The sequence below is a fragment of the Ooceraea biroi genome, chromosome 5, assembly GCF_003672135.1.
Source record: "Ooceraea biroi isolate clonal line C1 chromosome 5, Obir_v5.4, whole genome shotgun sequence".
NCBI lineage: Eukaryota > Metazoa > Arthropoda > Insecta > Hymenoptera > Formicidae > Ooceraea > Ooceraea biroi.
In genome coordinates, this window is record NC_039510.1 from 11,215,395 (window position 1) to 11,239,171 (window position 23,777).

Here is a 23,777-nt window from a genome sequence, read left to right on the forward strand (position 1 = left end):
AAGGGGAGAGGAAAAGAGGGTGCCTTGAGGCCGAGCGAAATCTTCCATACACAAAACGATCGAGATCGTCAGTTCAATAACCCATCATGATTTATGCCACATTGTATTTCAGACTTGATACCGTTTCTTTGTACTTTTTTTTCACAATAACGCTTATTGTCGCGAGTAATCTCTCGCGAGTCGATTATCTCCTTCGTGAAAGTTGAAGGAACGCCTCGGTGAAGAACAGCAATACGATCATGTACTCGAGTAGATTATAGCAAAGAAAAATATGTTTTGTGTCCGACACACACGCACACATACACACAATTGTTTCCCCACGAAGTTTCTATCAAACTTTTCCTCCGATTATTGATTTAGCGTGCATATAGAGAAACGCGGGACAAGCGCATCTTCCAGCGGATACCAATTCCGCTAAAAAAAGAGAGGAAAAAGTGCACTATAAATTTATATTACAATTTCTAAATGCGTTTATCGAGTCTTTTAAATTGCTCTTAAATTGCTTGAAAAGCGGCAATAAAATATTCGTTGGAAACGCTAATGCCACATTACACGCACAGTGATCCGAGCAAAAAAGATCCTCAAGTTGGTGAAATTGTCGATGTGGATGATGCAAGCGAATGGAATAAAGTTGTAAGCCGACTTTCAGCTGACAAGATGGGAAGAGCAAAGAGCGCATTGAATTCTTCCTCCGATCTTTTTAACACGTAAATTGCGACGTGTACAGGAAATAAATAAAACTGGAGACGTGTATGAAAGATAATTATCGCTGTCAAAGGTTATCGCGGATTCCTTCCAGATACAAGATCCCGTTTATTGACCCTTACGTCGCGCGTGTACTGCATAATTCGCGAGTAGTGCATCACTGTTGAAAGACACGATGAGCAATACAATAACGTTCTATCCGATGCACGTGTCATTCCTGTTCGTGACGTTTTCCGGTTGAACTTTCGGATACGATAGCGTCACGGTGTCTCGCCGCCGATTGTCCAGTTCTGCATAACAATGGCATTTTTTGCACTTGCAAATCAGTAGGGTCACTCGGACGGCGATCTAGAAATCCAGACCGGTCACGCATACATTATCATGAAGTATGATAGAGAACACGTACGTGAAGTATTGTCTATATTAGATAAATGCTGATTATACGTAATCAGAACTGTGTCATGATCTTTTTTGACCGTTCTATTTATTCTGATACGGTTTTGTTACGTTTATTCTGATATTCCGCTCGACTTGTCGATCGTCCTCGACGTGTCTTTTTTTTACCTGCGCTTGCCAACACGCATGTACGCACGCACGGATTAATAATCTTGTTTGGACGTGCTCAGAGCGCAGTTCGCTTCTTGGATTCATCGCTTCTAAAGTGTGACGTAAGGTCGCCGAAGCGATGTGTGTCGTACCGACCTTGAATTTTCATCGCGTGCCAAGATTACGCTCTCTGACGTGTCTCATCGATCAATTATACACTGCCGCTCGGTTTGCTCTCCAATCCGCTACATAATTTCCGCCCGGTCGCAACAAGCTCGTTAACTTTCGCGTTAACGTTATCGTCGCGTAAGAGGGGAATGCTTTTTTAACTGTATCTGTTGTGCTCGTGCGAGATCAGACGTAGCATAATCAGTAACGGGTTGGAGTTCCGAACTCGAACTCGAGCCGCTTGTGCCATAGAGTCCCGTTCACGTCTCCACTTTATGAGTTCGGTGGAGCCTTATGAAATCCTCGAGTTTATTTGCCAGGTTGTTGGATTTCGATCATGTATCGATTCTCGCTCAAGCGTAGCGCAGTTCGCGTTTGCGATAGTGAAGGAGATAAAAAAAACATCTCCGCCAAGTTAAAATTGAGGTTGCACAGGTACGGGATAAGCGTGACTTTCTCTAATCCACATTCCTAGAGGGGGAATATATTGTTCGGTACTTTTCTCGCGGTATTACACGCGCAATTTATACCGCGCGCACTGTCGAAAAGAATCCTGGAATTTTTATACAATGTACCGCTTATACTGCTATTATCGTGTTTATCGTTAGAAAAGCTTCAGAATGACGATTATAGTCTAACAGAGTCTAGCTATAAAACTTTCATGTTACCTATAATAATTAAGATATTTGCAAAGAAACTTGAAGAGAAAAACTTGAATTTAATTCTTTGTTTGTCAGATGTCGATCTCCAGACTCAAATCGATGCCTCGCTGGCGATGCCAGCCACTTATCAGACTCTCTGTGCACGAGCCCATCTTGCCCAACAATGTTGCGGCCTAGCGCGAGAACAGACGAGGATCTGCGAGAGGCTGGTTCACGACCAGCACCTTCAACAGCAGGGTTGGGCGGCGGTGGTCGCGAATCTCGAGGACATCACAGTAATGTTTCAATCCCGAACCGCGCAATTCGAACAGGCCTTTGTCTTGTATCTCAACGAGAGACAACGACATATGGATCTACTTGACAAGTAAGTGAGATCGGATGAGATCTCTGTTGCATACATCTCATTGTTATATTTTATTTATTTATCGAGTCGATATGAATATCGCTACTGATTAAACTCTGTTATACTTTATAAATTTTTTCTTAATTTCTGCTTATCGTTAGATTAATATAACATAATGCGAGAAAGATAGTGAAATTTACGAGAAAGTTACTTAATGCAATTGTATTCTTTATAATTGAAACAAATTTGTAAAACTGGTTCTTCTTTAGTCGCACGTTATGCAGGTGTTGCATAACATGTAAGATATTTCAGTAATTACTTTAATTACAATGAAATATAATTATCATTGAATCCACAATTTAATTACTACAGCTTTGATTATCATGCTTAACCGCCTCAATTACCATTGAATATACTGTTAATGAATAATTACATAACCCGATCGCTGTAATTTCATCCAAAGATATGTATGTCGAAATCGATCACAATATTTGTCAACTATATAAACAGACACTCAGATTTACATTCTTTTTATACTAAAAAGGAGCAAAGTTTTATATGAGTAAAATAAACGTGAATGTTAATTACAGTTTCAGCGCTGATCTTGGTACACTCGCGAAAATTCCTATTCTGCCAGCCCTCAGAGCTCAAGCCGAAGGCTTGTTAAGTCCAGATGATCAACCCAGTCAATCATCCGAGCCTGCAGCAGAGGGCAACGGGGAAGTGCTAAGTCTGCTTCGATGGATTTCTGCTAAGGACAATCAAAGTAGCTTGGAGCAAGTGGCAGATCAGTGCTCGCGCGGTTTGGAGCAATTCGATGAACGATTAATGGAGACTTTAAAGGCCGAGGTAAACGCGGCCATCGACAACGCCAAGAAGCAGGACATGAAAGAAATTAAGGGTCTAAGCGAGAGGCTGTACGCCTTAGAGCAATTGATGTATCAGGCTAGGAGGATCGTTCACGAGCAGGGCGAACTTACTCAAGGCTTTCTGCAGAACCAGAGTCGCGCCAGTAATTTGGGCGACGCTAGCGTTCTGCCTGATCTCTGCACCTCCCATCGACGGCAGTTACTTGTCATGCTGCAGAATCACAATCAGTTGCGTGACATTCGTCGCAGATGCACCAAAGCAAAGGAAGAACTTTCGATGAACATCTACCATCGCCTGAAGTGGATCATGTACGTAGAGAATAAGATGGTGGAAGTGGGTAACAAGCTGATCATATATCACGAGAGCTTGAAGCGGCTGAGAAGACATCTGGAGGTGCTACAGCAAATCCACTTGGCTCCGCAAATGTACATAAGCGCGGTAATTGAAGTAGTTCGCAGACGGACATTCTCTCAGGCGTTTCTTGTGTGGGCCAGCAACTTGGCATGCCAACTACTGACGGTCCACAGCGAAGAGCTGGCGCGCAGGCGAGAATTTCAGAGCAAGTTCGACGGCCACTTCTTGAACACCCTTTTTCCGGGTCTGGAAGACACGCCACCGCCCTTTGCGACGCAGGCGCCCTCCGTTTTCGACAACGGACTGCCTAAGGTAGATTTATGGCAGATTTCAGATAAATGTATGAATATTTGGTACTGTGTACCAAAATTAATAAAAAATTAATAAAAATATATTCGGATATCTTATTTTTAATACTTTGTTTATAGCTTACAGCGGATGACATGGAATCGCTGAGATCGCAACTTCCAGACTTGGCGCTTACAATCTCTACGCCGGATTTGAATAGCATCACGCAATTCTTCTTATCCAAAAGCTTCACCGACGGCAACAAGGAGAAAGACGCCACGTCAGTGAGCACCGATATTCCATCGAAGGAACATGAGCGTACTAGAGCGCCAATGTTGTCCGATAGGTGAGTCTTCAAGTAGCTCGTTACATTGCCGTCTTTCTAAAATAGATCACCTTGAACGCGTAGTGTGTCAATTTTTAGAGGTGGCTTCGAATCCGAAACTGATACGGAGGAATTCGAGAAGATTGGTCAGGCCGGCGTGGATATGTCCAAACCCGGCGTGTTCGATGGGACGAAACAGAAGCGGCAGAAGCAATTGGAGGTTTGTGCCTCTCGAAGCGTGTCCCCCGCTTCCTCGACCTCGACTAACGTCTCCCCGCTAAACTCGAAAGTCGCGGACCTAACGACGCGTTTATCCACATCGAGCGAACCCGGCTCTTTCCAATTCCCTAGCCTGTCCGCCGCGAGTGAACGTCCGGCGCAGCTGAGTCCTCTGACCGAGTGTGTGGAGAACGGCGCTGCCGACTCTTCCGTCTGCTTGCTCCATAGAGGCCTCTCGAACTACCGTGACGTCCTGCCGCTTGAAGAGCCGCATTCCCTGAGTCCAAATCCTCCCTCCTTGCCACGGTCCTCCGTCATGTGCGACGGCCAGCACCAACAGCATCAGCACCCGCTGTCCGGTAGCGGCGGCAGCAGTCCCTCTGTCGGCGTCGGCGCTACCGACTTCATGGGTACCGAGTTTTACATGGACGAATCCCTGCCGAGCAGCCTCAGCGAACATCCCGCCGACGGCCAGCATCAGGCTATCGTGTCCCTTCTTCAGGTACTGGACGACTTCCAGCTCGCTAACAGACAACCCTCGTAGTCGTAGTCGTGAAACGTTTCGTGAACTATCATCCTCGTCATTTTCATTATTACCTCTTAAGCTCCTCTTAAACTCTACCCTCCTCTGTCCTGCATTGAGATATCGAAAGTGTTGCTCGGTACTCCGTGAAACGTAGCTTATTCGCTTCTGTTCTCTATGATTTCTAGGTACTTTCGTTATCATTATTTTTATATTCGTTAGTGAGCTATTTAGCGCTGATTGTATGCAACTAGATCCTGTGAAACGTGAGTATATATCGTTGCTTGTGTTCCACGACCAAACTAACCGAAATCCAAATTTGTTGCGCTGTCCCTGATTTCTGTATCGTTTGCACAAACACAGTGGCATCTGACAGTAGACCCGCGTGTGTCGAGCGCGTATATGCGCGTACGCGCATGTATTCTATATGCGTGCATCTTGGTTTTTTACAGGATAGCTGGCGTCGCACTCGTTTCCCAATCCCTTGGCCCACATATCCTTTCAGAACCCATTTAGCCGCGAATTTAACTACACGATCGCTTTCACAAAGACGTGCGTTCCAAATTAAATTGATTGTAATTTTGCGTGTCGCGTGAGTCGGGTGTTCGTGGCACAAAAATAACAAGGAAAAATTGGAGTTTCCTTCCGCGCGAATTCTCCTTGACTACTCGCTCGCGAGTGTCGAAGACAATTCGTCCTAGCTTATGAAACTTTGAGGATGTTCACTAGAATATCTCTAGTGTTCCTCATTTCAGGAGAATCTCGGTAACACACGTGAGGAGGTGGAAAGATTGCGGTCCATTCTGAAGACCATGAAGGCAGTCGTGTGCGAGGAACTGAGCTCGCTTCGGAACGAATTGTCAATTCTGCGAGATCGATCCAACGAGGGCAAAAGTGACCTCACTGATATAAAGGAGCGCGTCCGAGTAGCATTGTCTCTGTACTCGCAGGAGTGCGATCGGCGCCTTCAAGAACGCGAGCAAGAAGTTACAATCGAGCACGAGTTGAAGATGGCCGATGTGAAGAAGCTAATGCAGGAGGATTGCAGAAATCGCGAGGAAGAGATCCGCACGCTGAAAGGCAACCTTATGGAAAAAGAGATGGAATTGGCGGAACACGGCCGACTAGTGGCTACGATGCGTCAGAAACTCGAAGATGAACAGATTGAGAAGAATAACTTACAGACTCGTTTACATCAGCAGCTCGAGAATTACTCGAGGATACTGGAGCAAGCACGTATAGACAAGGAAGAGGCTGTGAAGCAGACAAATGACGAGAGGTTCCTCGAGATTACCTCTCTCACAAATTCTTTGACGCAATGTCAGAAACGAATCCAGGAATTGGAAGAGAATCTGGCCACCGCTCGCAGCGATCAAGAGAGAATGGTGAAAGAAGCAACCGATAAGTTCCAGGTAGAATATAAGGCGGAATTGGAAACCATTCGGAGTCGCTTCAAACTTATGGCTGCTTCTACCATGGAGAGGAGTCCCAGCGATTCTAGTCTAGAGAAGATTGAAGTGAGTAATTTCTTACTATTTCTCTTAGTACTCGCTACGTTGTTTTTGAAGATGGAGTGGAAGATAATAAACAAGAGTATTAATATTTTAATTTAAAAAATAATCTTTTTCAGCGGACCGATGTCATCGAACTTGCAAATCACGAGGCGATTCTGGCGCAGACGAAGGAAGATATGAAAGTAGAGAATGCTATGGCAATACGTACCGCTGTCGAGAAGGAGAGAGCTGATTGCATGGCGAAATTAGATAACGAATTAAGTTTGGCAAGAGAAGTCGTCGTGGAGAAGAACAAAGAGATAGAGATATATAGGATGAGAACAGCCGCGTTAATCGAACAGGGCAAGCGCTACAAGAATATGATAGATCAATTGATCGGAGAACTCGAATCGAAATCGGAGATACGGCAAACATTGAAGGAGAAGGTACCGTATTATTTAAATAATACATGGAATAATTTAAAAAAGAAGTTTAAGCGACAGAATTCCATAAAAATATATGATTATTCTGTACATGATTGATTCTTTCTTATTATACCTTTTTCTTCCATACAGATGAAAAGTCTTGAATCGGACAAAGGATGGTTGGAGAGTAAAGAGACTGCAGAGAAGATAATGCGAACGGTTCTGGAACATAACGAAAATATGTATCCCCTCGAATCTGGAATGTGTAAAGGCCCGCGGTACGATCGATTGGACACCAGTCAAGTCGATCTTGAGGAAGTCTTTAAAGATCTGGAGTCGGAAAAGTACGAAGTTGAAGTCTCAGAATCGAAAAAAGTGCGATTGGAGACCGATAACGACGATCTGGCGCGGTTATCCAGACGACTTGAGGCACTCGATAATGATAACAAGAGACTATCCTGCGAATTAAATTCGATACGTGCGAGTAAGGTGGCAGCTGAAGCGAAAGTAGAGGCATTGGTGACGGATAAAATCCGTTTAGAAATCGAGTTACTGAAGGAGCAAACCAAAAGAGTGTTCAATATTGATTCGTCGGTGTTGTCCTTGGAGAATCGCGATAAGGAGATGAATGCGTCGGTCGCGGTGGTTGCAGATGCGAGTTCCGCCAGTCGGGACGCAGCTACCAGTCCAGAACCGAGTCGAGGATCATCTTCCAAATCGATATGCTTCCACCCCTCCCATTCCTCATATATACATAAGAAAGTCGCGGAAAAAGTGACGAAGATGGTGCAACTGGGGATCGTCACAGTCACTAGCTGCAATCCGGGCGACATAGTACTCGTGGTCTGGGATACTGTGCACTGCAATTACGCCGTGTACCAGGAGTCTACAACTCTGTATTTCCTTCACTCGGACTGCGTGGACGCACTGGATGTGGGAATGAATCCGAACGGCTCGCGGAAGTGCGTTCTCGCCGAAGTAATTGATAAGGAGTATTGTCACGCGAGAAAAGTAAGATTCTTGTTAATTAGTATTTAACGCTACGTCAAATGACGTTGCATATTATTAAACACCGACGTTAAATGATACATTTGCAATAATAAAAAACTAATTATCTTGTCACTCCTTTGCAGCATGAGAACCGGTATCACGTCCCGCGTGGCACGAAATTCTACAGAGTACGCGCCAAGCCACGAGATGGGCGCGCACTGGTCGACAAAACGGGCTCGATGTCGAAGAGTCAACTACCGTAATTTTATGTTCAAACTACGCGTCGAGAATCCCTTGATTCTTGCCTAGTACATGCGCTGTGATCGAGGGTTTGCGTCGGCAGGCCGCGTTCGTAGGACCTGCAATCCGAAACGCAAATCTCGAACTTACGTCTCCGCAACCATCCGGAAACCTCGAATCTAGGCCAAAACCTGCCAGAGCCTCTAGATGCATCCTTGATATCGACGAACTTAGGTCCACGGAAAGAGGTATGCGCAAGTTGGTAACACGAAATGAAACGGAAGGATGCGCCGGCGTTTTATTGTGATATAAGTAATTTTTAAACGAATGAAACATATTTGCCGAATGCTGTGGTGTAGCTGTGAAGCGTAACGATATTTGTATTCTTCGATTTTTCCTTTTTTCATAAACACAGAAGAAAACAAAGGAACGTGAGTGTCATCGACGACTCTCTCTCTCTTTCAATAATTCAATAAGTTGATCAGTATGCGAAAGAAAGGGAAACGGAAAGATTGTTCAGCTTCAATGTTAGACGCGCGATGCGGGAAGATGAAGGCATGTCCTTGGACAGTGTTCAACTTCGTCTCTCCGCATTCGGATAATTACCTTTGCACCACGTGAAACAAGGAAACGTAGTTGTAAGTTTTACAAAACCGTGAGGTATTGCGTCGGAAAAGAATGTGTTATATATACATATATAATATTTATATGTATATATGTGTGTATATATATATATATATATATTATATGTACATATATAATCACATTACGTAACATAGACAATGCGTATAAATATGTTGTACGAGGCGTGCAATATCCGCGTACGAAAATCTTCATAGGTCCTAAGGCGGATTACGATTTTGTAAAGTGAAAACTGTCTCGTGCAAACGTGTTGTGCAATTTCGCAGTTATACCTAATACATTAGGTTATTTATACGCGAAGAGATCGTGCTGCACGGCAATTGCATATTTTCGAGGATTTCCTTTAACGATGCTTTGCGTCAGTTTTCGCCACCAATCGCCTTTCCACTTTTTACAGTAGGGATATACTTTCATTTTTCTCCTCTCTTAGTACTCTGCGCGATCTCTTTCTAGTATCAACGAGTTCGAGAGATAAGTAAACGTAGCTGCTCCATTGAAAGGGACAAAGGCTACCAAGTACTTCTCGATCTTCTTACTTTGTATGCAATTTTCAAACGTTGATTCAACGGCAATGCCCATTTGAGAGTCGACGAGAGGCGCACTCTGCGTAGAGAACGAATTTTATAAGTGTATACGCATGTATATATATCCTTTTCTATTGTTTAACCGATGTCTCCACGTGAGTATACTCACCGCCTCGTATGAGCAGTCGCTTGCAGTGGATTACCTGTAAAAGTCCCTTTAGTTGCATTATCGTGTATCATTAAACACCACTGTTCTCGTTTTCCGTGACGCGTAAACCACTCATAGTACAGTACAATAGCTGTGATTGTTAGCTTCGCATTCTCACCTATACTTAGTCGTTAATTAAACTTAATTCCTTGCGGTATCGAGCGATGATCTGTTCTTTATCTGGTCAAGGATAAAAGCACGGCGCAAACGATATCTTCTTTCCTTTCTTAAAAAAAAAACAAGAATAAAACAAAAGAAAAAAAATGTGCAGAACCAATCTTTGATCTTCGAAGGACAAAGATCATCGTTCGTTCGCGACATTTTCGAATTGGTGCAAACTCGGAGTGCCGTAACAGGCGGTTTGCAAAATATGCTGATACGTAAGATAAACGATTCAGTAGACTATTAAGCTATCTCGAGCTCCTCTCGAGGAAACGCATTCGCTTTGAGCGTATCGCAAAATAGTAGCTGATAATTAGTATTTTCTCTTTGACTCTGAATGCACGCGTACATCGCACATACACGCGCGCAAGACGATGGATTTTTAACACGGATCCCCGAAGACGGACTGGCAAAAGTTACCCTCCTGTCACCGAAGCGCCGTTTCTCTCTTCACCGTCGTCGTCATCGTTCACCGCGCGAAATCGCACACGGAGAAAACCATGATTTATGTTAAAAAAAGACATTGACAATAGTAATATGTTTTATTGCTAGACGATGATGAGAAACTATTAAATCTAATTTTTTTTTAGAATTGATCTCCGTGTGCGAATTCCATGTCGGATCACATGTGCACGGTTCCTATTATATATTTTTTCATAGATTCGATAGCGCGATAGGGGAAGCTCAACGCACTGAAATTTTCCAGACACATAAGCCTCTAGATACTGCATTGCTTCGAACTGAATATTGTTCGGTAAAGCTGACTCACACTTGACTTGTTCGTGCTCTCTCTTTTTTTTAGATGTATTTATAAATTCGCAACACCAACTGCATGGTCGTCAAGAAAATGCAAAAGACGCAAAGCCAATGTTTGGAAATAAAGATAGCGTATTGTATTTTTGCAGAAAAGAAGAAAGATAGAACGCGTTTGCATATGCGCATCCTGTATTTCTATTTTCGTAAAGCTGAGTTGTCATCGAAGATTGAATAATTTTCAAGCTACATCTGAAGCTTATCGAAGAACAAATCGATTCAAAAGGATTATCTTAAGGAGAGAAAGGAATTCGTTTCTATAAACATGTGTACAGAAGATCATGCATGTATATTTACATACGACATAATATTATCAATTTGCACTTGCTCGAGGATTGGCGAGAAACATTTAACTTCAACGTCAAAAAGCGGTCAACGTTATTGTTTATGTTTTCGCTGAGAATCTCGAAGCTTTGTGCAATTTTGATGTCATTCTTTTGCACTGTGACACAAGACAAAATGCGATTTTTAAATGCGAAATCGAAGATACCTTTAACGAACAATTTTTTGCTCGAAATTTCTATATTTCAATATTCTTATCTCAATTTCAGTAAATTAAAAATTTGGATATTAAAGCAATGTGCTTGTATATCATCTAAATGTATCGTTCATTGCAGTCCTTATATAGATTTGACCAAGGGACAATCGCTGGAAATTTAGATTTACTCCACGACTTTGATTGAAACTTCTCAGAGAAGTACAAAGAAGCAGGATTATCGAGTGTTTCATTATCAAATTTATTGCTGCAGGAATTGTGATTAGTGAATAATTAGAGAATTGTGGAAAGGAATTGCGCCAGATATCAGGATCGGATTTATGAAAAGAACAAGATATGAGGTAAAGAGACGTCGGTATTATTTTTGTAATTCTAATTTAGTGAGGTTTGCTTTTCTTGTATGCCTAAAGACGTAATCATAGAAATATGTATTTGGCTAAGATGCGTTTTTTCTAATGACTAAATTCGTAAGTCTGGTGTTGTGAAATTAAATTAGACTATAATACGATTTGTTTGGAATTAATATGTAAGAATGAAAAAGTCGGGATCGAGCCAATTTTTGATTAATAAGCTGATTTTTACTGAAATGAATAAAAAAAAATAAACTGCGAAGTATGTTACATTAAAGTGAAATTATCTTTCATAATTATCACAGATAGAAGATTATGTCACAATGGCGGAAGATCAACCGTCGATCGAGGCAACGATATCGTTTTAATTGAGAGTTTATAAGTCATCATCAAGATCATGCGATGATCATATGCATAATCTATAAACTTGGCTGCAATAATTCATCACGATTTCAGACACGAAAGCAGAATCATTCTCTCTTTCACGTAGATACATAGGAATCTCAACGCCGAAGGGACTCGTTGAAATCCCGTCAGCGCGCGCTCTTTTCTCTTTCTTTTTTTTTTCTCATTTTTTTCTCTTGGTAACACCTTCCTGACAACACATCATTTATATAGGACTCTCGTCCTCGCCAGCCTGCGATTGTGCGAACGAGCTTCGCAATCGTTTCGTTTGTGTGTCCTATTATGTTTGCCGCTCGCAAAACGCTCTCGTAAGAACTCTCTCATAAAAGATAAGTAAAGATATTGCGCATGTGTAATCGAGAAAGTGTAATGCATAGGCATAATAATATAATAATATTGCGTAATACACATAACAATTGTGATCGTGAGAGTATCTGTTACGAATAAATCAGTTATAAATAAATGATGTAACTTTTTTCCAAGCTAGATTGACTCGATTCTGTCTTTTATTTCCGGTCCTCGAATCTGCAATCAACCTGACCTGAAATTGAGAGCGAAATGTGTTCGAACACAAATTGGTTACGAGTAGATCAATAAATCTGTTGTTTCGGAGAAGAAAGTGCAACTATCTTATATTTATTTATATGATACAAATGAGTATAGCACAACGGCAGAATGTGTTCTAATGAGGAATGTAACTGTGCGAGTCCTGGGAACACCCTGGCAATAAGCTCGACGTATCCTCGTCCGTGGAGCTGCACAGCATCCCGACTAACGTGTAATCCACGAAGGGTGGCAGGTCTATGTCGGTGGCAACCTGGTCACCGTAATTGTTCACCGTTCCATGAGCTGGTCCAGCGTTCATCATCTGCGGCACCCGTTCGAGAATCTCGCAGGTGTAATGGCAGCGGTCGTTGATGGAATAGAAGAACGGTTCGGGGCTATTTTGTGATTGCACCGTTGTTTCCATCACACCCGAGTTGTGGAACAATCTCTCCGCAGCTTCCGGCGCTTCCTGGCTGCCGTAGTCGCCTTGGAGCCTGTTGTCCAGATTCATCCTGGTCGAGTCTTGATGAGCGACACGATTATGCGGTTGATTTTTGGGGTCGCCGTGCTCGAACATCTGATGATGATATCCATCAAAAGGATACGGCTTGTCTTCGGGGCTACGAGCGTGTCGCGATATGTCCTGCAGATCCTCGCTCTTCGACCTCTGATAGACACTGTATTCCACTCTGCTTGCCAGCGACGGCTGACAATTGTTCTTGTAGCAGTCGACTTCTCTGCGTGATGGTAACAGTTCCTCCTCCTTGACTTCAAAACTGTCCAAGTGTAGTCTGTTCTCCTGTTGAGCCTGGGGCCAGTAAGACTGTTCGTGTTCGTTCTTCGCGCTTCCCTCGACGAAACCTTTTTGACTCTGCGATCTGGAATAATTCTGGTAACTCAGAGCGTCGTTCACAGGTGGATTTTGATTCTTCTCCTGGACGTAATGGTGTATCCTTTTGGAAGAGAAACTGTTGGAGACTTTTTCGGGCTCGAAACCAGCGAATTGGAGCCTCTCATCTTGAGGCACACTTAGGTGGCTGCTACTTGAATCCTCGCTGAGAAACTGGTTCCAATAGGCCTGATCTTGATTCTGCTGCTTCATCTCATACTTAATGGTGCCGCTACCGAGATCGAGCAAGGTCGGTGGCGAGCGAGCCACGTCTTGGGCATTTGAAGGGAAATCCGGCCTCAGAGGTTGATCCAGCTGAAAGATCTCTTCCGGTTGGAACAGATCACCGGTGAAAGGTGGAAAATCGCCATAAGACGCCTCCTGAGGAATCTGATTTGGGAGACAATAGCCAACTGTATTTTCTTGCGGCGGAGCGTCTTGCAGCCAATAAGGTCCGTCTGTTGGAGGCAACTGTTGAGAATATGTCGTCGTCTGGTGATGATGAGATTGCGGGTAAGATGATACGTTCGTTTGCAGCGAGCATATGCACTCGAAGGGTGGACAAGAGCATGAGTACCCTAAAATAACATCAAGAAAATAATTTATTTTATATTATTCGTAATTTTCTCTCTCTTAAACACACGATTAAATCTGTGTAGATTGCTGCGCAGACTGTATGATAATATATTTAGCCAAAAGTTAAAAATTCATAATATCTTCTATAGAAATTCGTAACATTTTCAGATTATGTTAAGATGGTTAATTTTTTTAAAGTATCACGGATTTGTATAATTTTCAATCAAATAAATATGAGAATATAGTATATTTTTTTAGTGCTTTTCGCTGTAAAACAAAAGAAAAATTATTTTTATTATGCTACATAAAGTATCAACGTAAAAAAATTTTAATTTTGAAAATTCTTAATATTTAAAACGGAACGATTATAAATTGCTTCTAGTACATTTTATATTCTAAAACTCCGCGATAGTTACTTTATGTTGGTAACTATTCGCATATAATAGATGCATAACCTGAAGTTGTCAAATACAATTCATTGTATTTCATGGCGTTCAAACGTGCGTACGAAGAGTGGTGATTATCAGGAGTACATCAGAAGTTTAAATTCTAAATACTTTCGCGTCAGATTAGTCTGATTATTCTCTCGTTTTTATATTTATTTTTATATTTATCGTAAGACAAGAGGCTGGTCTCTCACATAACGTTCTATTGCTAAACTCTACGTAGGAGTTACGACTGACGGCATCGCGAAAATGACGATCGTCGCGTAATTTAAACAAGTGCGCGTTTAACAATTGTTTATCTAAAGATTTCATTTAAGATTTAGAGATTAGATTCCTCATTATTTGTTCCGAATTATAACAAATAACCTGTAATTTGTTTAATCAAGCAAGTATTTCAGGCTGAAGTTTGCTACGAATGCTCTATTTCACAGGTAGATGCGCAATCGACGAGTTTGTGTAGTAACGCGCAACGGACGTCATTCGGTTGCATTCGCGCGATTGTCGGGAATATTGATGTGATCAAGTGTGTTAAACGGGACATTTTTGCGACAATGTTCCTCTAATATATCGTGTACCGCGTGTGTTAACAAGTATTGAAAGTGTCAGTAAAGAGAGGTTGCTAATAAAGTGTCGGTTTAACGTAGTGTCTAACGCAGTGTGTGAAATAGCGTAACATCGATATGTGAAGTTGAACTGCCGCCGTTGGAACGATTAGCGAAACATCGCAGTGTTTCGTGAGTACCTGTTTACTTGTTCATGAACATGCGACTAACTTTAATTTGGTCTTAAATTGTTTTGAAGCATCTCGCGTGCATGATGTCGCGACTAACCTAAAACGTGCCGTTCTCGATGCATTCGATTTTCTCGCGCCTTTTCTAATGCACATTCCATCTGATATTTTAAGTATATCGATAAAAGACAAAATAATAACCTTTGTCGGAGATTAACGGTGGCGGTTGCGTTGTTCTCGATGGCTGTTCGATGCTATCTGTACTGGGTCTTTTAGTTCCTCTTAACGACATTAACTACAAAAATAAATATATTGATTTAATAATTTATTCATTAAATGTAATATCTTATTAATTGCAGAAAGAGGTACAGTTGAAGATTGCAGAATTCGAGTTAAATTTCTCTGTATCGGCAAGTTTTTCTTTATTTAAATTTATCTAACTTTTTATCTAAATTTACAGCTAAATATTATTCGATTATATTAATTATTTTACATTATTCCGTGACATACAATTATATAATATTAAATTACAAAACAACCAAGATCGGGATAAATATTTTATACAACATTTTTATAAAAAAAAGACATAAGTATATATTCTACGATCTCTCTTTGTCAAACTTGAAATTACGAATTACCTTAGAGCCTAGTGCTGCCTCTCTCGCTAAAAGAACTGCCAGTCCTCTGACCCTTCGGCCAGCTCCTACGCTTCTTCTCGCCTCTGATGTAGATTTTGCTTCCGGTCGTGGATGATCGTGTTGGCCTTTAGCTTGAAAAAAGATCGCGTGATCCGTGTGTCGCCAAAAATGTGTCACCGGGTAACCGCAATGCCCGCGACATGATAATATTTCCAAGCGACCGGTGCATTGTCTATTGGGACACGGTTTTCCCTGTTGCTTCTTTCTCGCCTGCGGACAAAGTTGAAGTGCATGTAAGCAGGAGAACATCGGTTTTGACATGTATTGTTGCAAATTTGTGTCTTTATTTAATTGCCAAATCCTATACGTTTAAAAAGTAAAGCTTTTTCGATTTCTTATGTTTGCTCACTTCGAATCAAAATAATTTTTAAATTGTGTTAGATATGTATGTTACTATAAAAACGATATTGATAGTGACTCTTAAATGAGAACCTAATTCAAAATTCTTAAACAAAAATCTGATGAGCAAATTACATAGATAAGTGATTCAGAAAGGAGGATTGCCTTGTTTGTGTTGTTAGCTTGCATGCAAAAGTTAAAGCAGATTGACTGGAACTTGCAGACGCGACCGATCCGTCGTAGCAAGCAGACAGAGTTTTGCATCGCGAAATGCAACAAGAATGTCGGCGAGAACGCGTGCGACTATCGCGCGAACGCAATTTACATTTATTATCGGGTCGAGATTTATGTTTATCGTTCCGTTATGCGCTTCGCTCACCTTATCGCAGATCGCCGGTCGGAGGTGAACCCTTCCACCGCCGGGCAGTATGCACTCCAGAGAGCACACCAGAACGCCCAGACAACTCTTCTTGAGGATGCTCACGTTATGATTGTTGGTGTTCCTCATCGCCCAACCGGAGGCATGCCTTCTCGCTTCCTCGCAATCCGGTCCGTAGACTCTCCTCACGTGTCCGTCCGCCCATTCGCACCAAGGATCGTATTCCACTACCTGAAGCAAAATCGTATCATTGAGATCGTGTTTGCGAGGACGCGACTTTATTGAATCTCTCCGCTTCAATTTTTCCTTTTCGTTCTCAAACCTAGCGACCTCACAAAACGCTTTAGATTCATCATCGATGAAATAAACATAACGAATGTAACTTGAAAGGTAGACTTACTCTCGGGACATTTGAATCGTTTATGTCCCACTCCTGATGAGGATGTTGCTGTTGCTGGTTGCCGGCGACAGTCGCTGACATCGTCGGCGACCCCACGCGACTCCTAAACAATAAAATAGATTCATTTCTCAATACGTTTCTTCTCTTAAATTCTAAGTCCTGCGTCGTTCATTATTTCAACGCATTGATATTCCTGTTTCGCAAAAATATGGAAATGGATCATTGCAGCCAGATCCTCGACCTTGAAATGCTATGTCGTAGTTGTCTCCCTCCTTTCCCGCCGAATCGAATTCGAGGTCTAATTTAGTGTTACGCAATTGCGGTCGTGCCACGAGTCCGGCAGCTGCGAGATAAAATCCCAATTTATGGCACGTACACGATCGTACTTCGCGCCATACTTATGGGAGCTCGTGGGTGGCACGGCATGACATGGAGCACGCTCAGCCTCTTTCCGGAATCCTTATATCCGTAAGTTGCAATCGAGGTGCGAAAGATTGATCTTTGATAGTCGGAATAAAACCATTCTCGAAATTTGTCATCAGACACCGTTCTCGCGCGATCGCACCTCTGCCTCTACCAGTGATCGAACATCTAACACATTTCATAAAATAATAACAGACAAATCTGTTACATTGGAAAATCCATCTGTCGTTGTTCTATGAATCCTTATTAACGGAAAGATCCTTCTGTTTCATTTTTACTCGTACGAAGCATGACAGTTTTAATGTCAGTTTCTTGTTAAGAGAGATCCGACATTAGTCGATCTATGCGAAAATCAGCAAGGGAAATCGTGCGAAAGAGTCGGCATTCGATTAATCCCGTCGCGTGTATTAACAAGGACGAGTATATCGGCTAATCTCTCGCGGATGCGCCCCAATATTTTCTTGCCCGAGTCTTGAACTGCGGTACAAGAAACACTTGTACATAAATCCTCTTATAAGTATATCTCCTCGCGTCAGCTCGCAAACCAGCTTCTGCCTTTCCCCCGTTGACATTAAAGTCTACGCTTATGATCTGTAGCGGCATTACGGTATGCGAGGATTTCTCGCCGAGTTAAGCGAGTATGCAACGGTCTCTCGATCGTATATTACACCTCAAATAGATTTTTCAGAACTGTGAAAATTCTCTGAAAGAGGCTTGGAAATGCGCAAGACATTATACGTGATTAATGTATTGATGAGTGTTCTCCGTTAATAGCATATAAACATGAATTAAAATCGATTAATTTTCATTCTTCTTCCGTAAAAATATTTCTACGGTTTAAAATGTAAAAAGAGCCAAGATGATTTGATCTCCTAAAGTACTCCTAAAAGTAGTAGAAGGATCGATAGATCGATAGGAAAAGCGACGTACGACTCCTAATTCTACTTCTCCCGACTTGACTAATTTACGTATCGCGGATCCGCAGGCGGACTTATATTTACTCGCTCGAATTTACTTGTCGCGTATGTTTGTTGGGGGCGGCATTTCGAAAGGGTTTCTTCCTACGGGGCTTGTACAGGTTACGCGTTAGGTGCGTGCACGCATCGTTTCCGTCGGTTTTATCGAGTCGCGCTCGTAGCTGGACGTTTACGATCCTGAAACACCTACTCGAGAACGCCTCATCGCCCGGAGGTCCCGTCCTCAACGACGCGGACCACCTCGTGAACCTTTTTCACGCTGACATGATCGCTGTCACGAGAAGCTGCGATTCCAATTGCCACGATTACGATGGCCGCCAATCGTGCAAAGCACATTTATTGCGCCCTCCGATTCGACATGCCGGCTTTTATCGCTTCAGATATTTCGTCTAGATTTCCAATGGCGATTATTCGCGCTATTACCCGTAGCATCGTAGAAACGATTGGTGACACAACTTCTTTTATTGTACTCTATCTCGTGCTTGTCGCGTATATCTAAAATCATTTTATTTGTATACTTTATTAGTTAAAGGATATATCAGAAATTATATATCAATATATTGTTAAATCGTTCAATATTGTTTATTCAATATTAATTCAGTATCGATTATGAACGAATTGTGAAATGAATTCTATCTGATGAACACGAGAAAAACAACCAAGTTTTAATTAATATATATTTTTATATATATTAATTTAGAATTTATTATATAAATATATATGTATATATAATAATTAGAGGAAGGTAAATTCGTTGCGCGCATTATATCTGCATATCTATTAGCTGTCGTTCCCACAATATCGATCAGTGATATCGATGCGCCGCGAAGAGGAAGCGGCTCCTTTATCCCGCGTTCTATTCTGGAGGCGATAATTCTGTCATTCTTTTTCGATGGTTCGTTATGCATAGCAAGAAGAAGCAGGCACGCGAAACGCGTTTACTGTATATTACGTCGACGCCTCTCTCCCTATCTCTTTCTTTCTCCCGGCAAAGGTAGAATTGAGCTGAGAGGATGACAGAGAGGACACGAGAGGGAGGACGAGGACAGCGCTAACGGAGAAAAGAGCCAGCTTAGGTGAATGATTGCCCGGATCGGTGATAAAGTCATCGCCTTTAGCACCGAGTAAGATGATACATCGGCGGACGATGCTGCGCCGAGATTGTCCGGAGTCGAAGACGTACGCACACACGCGTGAACACACGCGTGCATCCTGGAGCACTGTGATTCGTGAGAGGAAGAGGTAAAAGAAGAATCAGAGGAAGAGAGAGAGAGAGAGAGAGAAGGGAAATGTCTTGGTCGCTCTTTCTCCGTGGTATGGGTGCGTTCAGAATTTCAGATATTAAGGTAGATACGCGCCACGACGAGGCCACTAAATATCACGAAGGGCACACTGTGAAAAGGAAGAAATTTCTCGCTCTCTCCCCTCGTTCCTTTCTATTTCCCTCTTTGCCTCTCTTGCTTCTGATTTCTCTCTCATTTCCTCCCCCTCCCTCCTCCACCTCGTTCGTTACTACCTTCGGTATCCGTATGCCTGTTCCTGTTCCTAGCCGGGCTACGTTTGGATCTTTCCGCGAGATTAGCTCGCGGAGTTAATCTCGCGCTTCTAAACAAGTTAATTCCCCGCGCTTTTGATTCGAGTTATTGCTCGTGTTGCCATCCGGAAACACGACGCCGATAGTTACGTTAGCCGGATCGTAATTTCACGCTTCGTTTATATTAGTTTTTCATAATTAACTTTTTGCCGCGCATAATGTTACAAAAAACTGAATATAATATTTTTATGCAATTCTTGCGTATAAACACACATCCGATTAATTATCGTAATGGTTCTTGAGCATTCAGCAAGATACCTTCAAACTTCAAAGAAACATGTAACTCAACGATCAGAGGAAATACAATTTTTTGTTTCTACTGTTCTAATATATATATATATATATTTAGTTTAATTAAAAGTCAATAATTCCTAGAAACGGTATAATTTTAGTGAGCTTGTCAGCCTCTCTATTATTTTATTATCCTCCGATTATAAAATCGCTCATTTCTCGAAAAAAACGTTTAATGGTCAGCCTATTAACAGCTTGAAAAATCATGTCGCGTTAACGATGCTTATTTTTCTTTGCACTGAGACCACTAAACCCACGCGGTATTCGACACCCACGCAATGTTGTCTCTTCGAATCTTTGCTCACAATCGACACAAGTCAGATTACCCGATTTATATTCAACGTAACTCTGCGAGATAATCGAAGTGTCCGGTGATATCCATCATTCAGTTCGCGAAGGACTCGAACGACTAAAATAGACTGCATCTGAATTCGGATCACAAGACACACAGCTAGTAAAATAAAACATCGCAAGGTGAATTGATGATTTATTCTTATGCGCCATTTTAATGTAGATTGCGTCTGTCTCATTGATCAGTTTGCATATTTTAGCGGTTTGTATGTTGAATTGATAGTTTGCCGCGCATGGACGATTGCGTGAGGGATATTTTTTAATTTAACTCGAAGTAGATTCCAGGTTCTGTATAAAACATACTTAACATAATTATTTATAAAAAAATTTTACAAAAACAGCATTTTAAAATTCTACCTGATTCGAAGTACATTCGACAATATTACGGAATGATTTTTTCATACAGATCGACACTGATAAAACTGGTTATTAGCACTTTATGTTCAATTAGTTGTTTGCACGGATCTGATATCAATCTTCGCGATATCTGCCTGTTTACAGACGTAAAGTTTTCACGCGTAATCTCGAATAGCAGAATGGAGCAGCTGGGAGATGGTGCAAAAAGCTTGGTAAAACGCGTTGTGGCTCAATGAAACGCGATAGAACGAAAGAAAACCGGTCAGGCTGGATTTTTATAAATCCGGCTTTTTGTCGATTCCATACGCCGTTCGAGAGCATATTCAGACCGCGTTGATTCTGAGAGAGAGAGAGGACAAATGATGAGTCGATGAGAGAATAAAGGATGCACATCAGTTGGGTCAGTTTCGCATGCCAAATTTAGAGAAGCACGTGGGTCGCCTTATGATTATATAGGACATTCATTCACAATTAGTGTCAAAACTTAATTTTACTATATTACTAGATTCATGACATTTTACTCGAAAATTCTTGATAATGCACTATACGATTTTATCAATAACATCTCGATTATCAAAACTGATATCGTTCAATTACGATATATTTTGTAATAAATTCATTTGATCAATAATGTGATAACAAGAAAATCAGAAAACAGGACAGCTCTTCTGGAGGTAGATTCAAGATTCGAAATGTCATTTTGCCCCTTCCTGAATAACATCATTGAATTAATACCGGGTAAACTGTCAGCTTCCATTCGACTGCCGCGACATAAAAGGATTCACGAGGGAGGAGGGACTCGCGAAGGGGGCCGCGAGTTCAAAGGGTTCCTCGGAGTGGCTGACAGGGAGAGAGCGTTCTCGAGATTCGAGATAAAGGAGGATCGTCTTACCCGCGGACATTCGTTTAATCTGTCTTCGAGGTGTTAGGCTGTGATCAATGGCGGGGCGGCAGTACATCCTTAATCGGGTTTTCACGAACCGTCGAGGTGGCCGCCCCTTCTTCGATTTGGATTTCTCGACTATTCCTTTATCACGACTAGCACATAGAATCTATCATAGATAATGCTCAGATCGAACAAAAGTAATGCAATGCAATTAAAAAAAAGGATACTAAAAGTCCTTCCTAACATGTTTAGAAATAACAGAAGTATTTAAGTGTTTCAAGATATTCTACTATTAAAGTCAATTTGTACACGAATTTGTAATTGTTTTGTAGTTATTCAATGTCACTGTTGCACATAAGAATTGCATTAAAGTCAAATCATAAACGAGACAAGCGCGCAGTTGTTCAGTTGAGAGTATTTCATTTACTTCTCGTTTATTCGTAATAAGTTTTCATATATTCGTATCGCTATTACTGCTCTTTTAACTATTTATCTCGATAAATATTTTTAATAACGATCTTTATCTTCTAATTGTCATCTATCAATGAATAATTTAATATAAGAAAAAATAAAGGAAATATGCGAGAAGTATTTTCATAAATTATAAAATGTATAAATTATATATCGAACAAGCTATCTCTCCCGCGCACAAATGGTGTATGGCTCGATGAAGCGCGCATGTGTAAACGAAGGATTTCTAGAACACCCCGCGTCCAATCAGACGCTGTGATAACGCCCACACACCAATGGGGACCCGCAGAACGCCCATTGATTAGATACTAGCAGAATTTCTCTCGCTACTTGAAGGAAGAGAAATCGATGCCAAACATAAAAGTTACTAATTTTATGCATTTATATCAAACCAGCAGCTGAACCTTACGTTCGGTAAAGTTTAGTGCATTTTAATTTCACACGAAGAACGAATCCTGTGAATTTGTATACAAAATTTTTAAAGTCCTGATTAAAATTCCTCATATTTGTTTTAGTATACGAAGGACAGACAAAATTTTAACCATAAACATAATTTTCCAATGTATATTGCAATTGGGAACATTGTTCCCTTGATCATCTTCATTCCCTTCATCGAATTTATAGGAATATAGATTTGATTAATGATGAGTTCTGATGGCGGATACTTACAGAACTACCATAGTCGATGCTGTTTCGTAATTTATATTTCGGTGCTTTGGTAGCCAGTCACGATGGACGATTCGCGATCACTACGAACGTCCTTCCGGCGATTTATCACAACTGCGAAATGCGCCACTTCCGATCACCGATGGAACACGAGGAGTCTGCACTTCACCACGGTTTAGAAACGGTTCCTTGGAACAAATTGAGATTTCCAGACATTTCCGTCACCGTCGCGATGTCATGGAAAACAACCAGTTTCTTTAGAATTTATAGTTTTGACAGTCGGCCAGTTTACGAAAATTTGTAGATTCATATTGCTATTTGTCAAATTTCCAAAAGATCTTAACGTGTTTGTCTTAATATCTTTGACTAAATCTTTTTTTCTAATGAGAAATAAATTAGTCGTGGTTTTCGTGGGCGTCTGCGGTGTGTCGATCGATTTTTGACGTTTGCTTCAATGTGAACAGGTGTACGATGCGTGCCGATGCGTGCGGCACGACGTCGCTGCGTGAACTGAGACAGCTTCACCACGGTGCAAACTAGCTGGGTGCCAGGCACGTTTTGCCTGCCAGATCGCGAGTGCACCGTGGTTGCCACCGTATGTCGACAGGCACCGCCTATGGGAGTGGCCGTGGCTAACCAATCGCCGACTATTTCCCCTTTGAGGGTGTCTAATCGACGATAGCAACCCCTCTCAATCCACGGAGGGATCGATCATCAGAGGTTCCTCCCTGTGGCAACGGGATTTCTGCCAAACTCCGTGGTCCAAGGCTCCACCGGTGCTCGGTTCCGATATATCAAAATTTGCACCGAAAATAGTCGAGATTACTCTTCTTTGTTCAAATTTGTCATTGCTTCTTTTTTTTTGTATTCTTGATCCAGAAATATTAGGAATATAACAATATATGTTTGTGCAGATAAGCTTATTTTTTAGAAAATGAATAGATTTATATTATTAGTAGAATTATATTATTAGTAGAATTTTTCATTTTTCATGCATTTGAATTTTG

The 23,777-nt window shown here is 41.6% G+C and overlaps 2 protein-coding genes across 4 annotated transcripts in view; one reads left to right on the forward strand and one right to left on the reverse strand.

Moving 5' to 3' along the window:
• The window catches only part of LOC105281150 (RB1-inducible coiled-coil protein 1), a 27,360-nt gene extending 15,126 nt beyond the window's left edge, over positions 1–12,234 (forward strand). The window contains exons 3-10 of one of the 3 annotated variants that reach the window (XM_026969848.1): positions 2,157–2,445; positions 3,015–3,960; positions 4,077–4,282; positions 4,361–4,982; positions 5,759–6,520; positions 6,634–6,942; positions 7,072–7,932; positions 8,055–12,234. In XM_026969848.1, the coding sequence (XP_026825649.1) occupies positions 2,157–2,445; positions 3,015–3,960; positions 4,077–4,282; positions 4,361–4,982; positions 5,759–6,520; positions 6,634–6,942; positions 7,072–7,932; positions 8,055–8,174 (4,115 nt within the window). In that variant the 3' untranslated portion in view covers positions 8,175–12,234. Of the gene's footprint in view, positions 1–2,156; positions 2,446–3,014; positions 3,961–4,076; positions 4,283–4,345; positions 4,983–5,758; positions 6,521–6,633; positions 6,943–7,071; positions 7,933–8,054 lie in introns of all 3 variants that reach the window. The other 2 variants (XM_011342190.2, XM_026969849.1) reach the window with 2 other exon arrangements.
• On the reverse strand, positions 11,904–23,294 carry LOC105281144. The gene is made up of 6 exons (XM_011342174.3): positions 22,774–23,294; positions 16,755–16,857; positions 16,355–16,585; positions 15,577–15,846; positions 15,140–15,233; positions 11,904–13,764 (listed from the first exon to the last, which is right to left on the reverse strand). Exons 1-6 carry the CDS (start codon positions 22,782–22,784, stop codon positions 12,434–12,436), a joined length of 2,040 nt encoding a protein of 679 aa, XP_011340476.1. The 5' UTR covers positions 22,785–23,294; the 3' UTR covers positions 11,904–12,433.
• Positions 23,295–23,777: the final 483 nt, after the last annotated feature.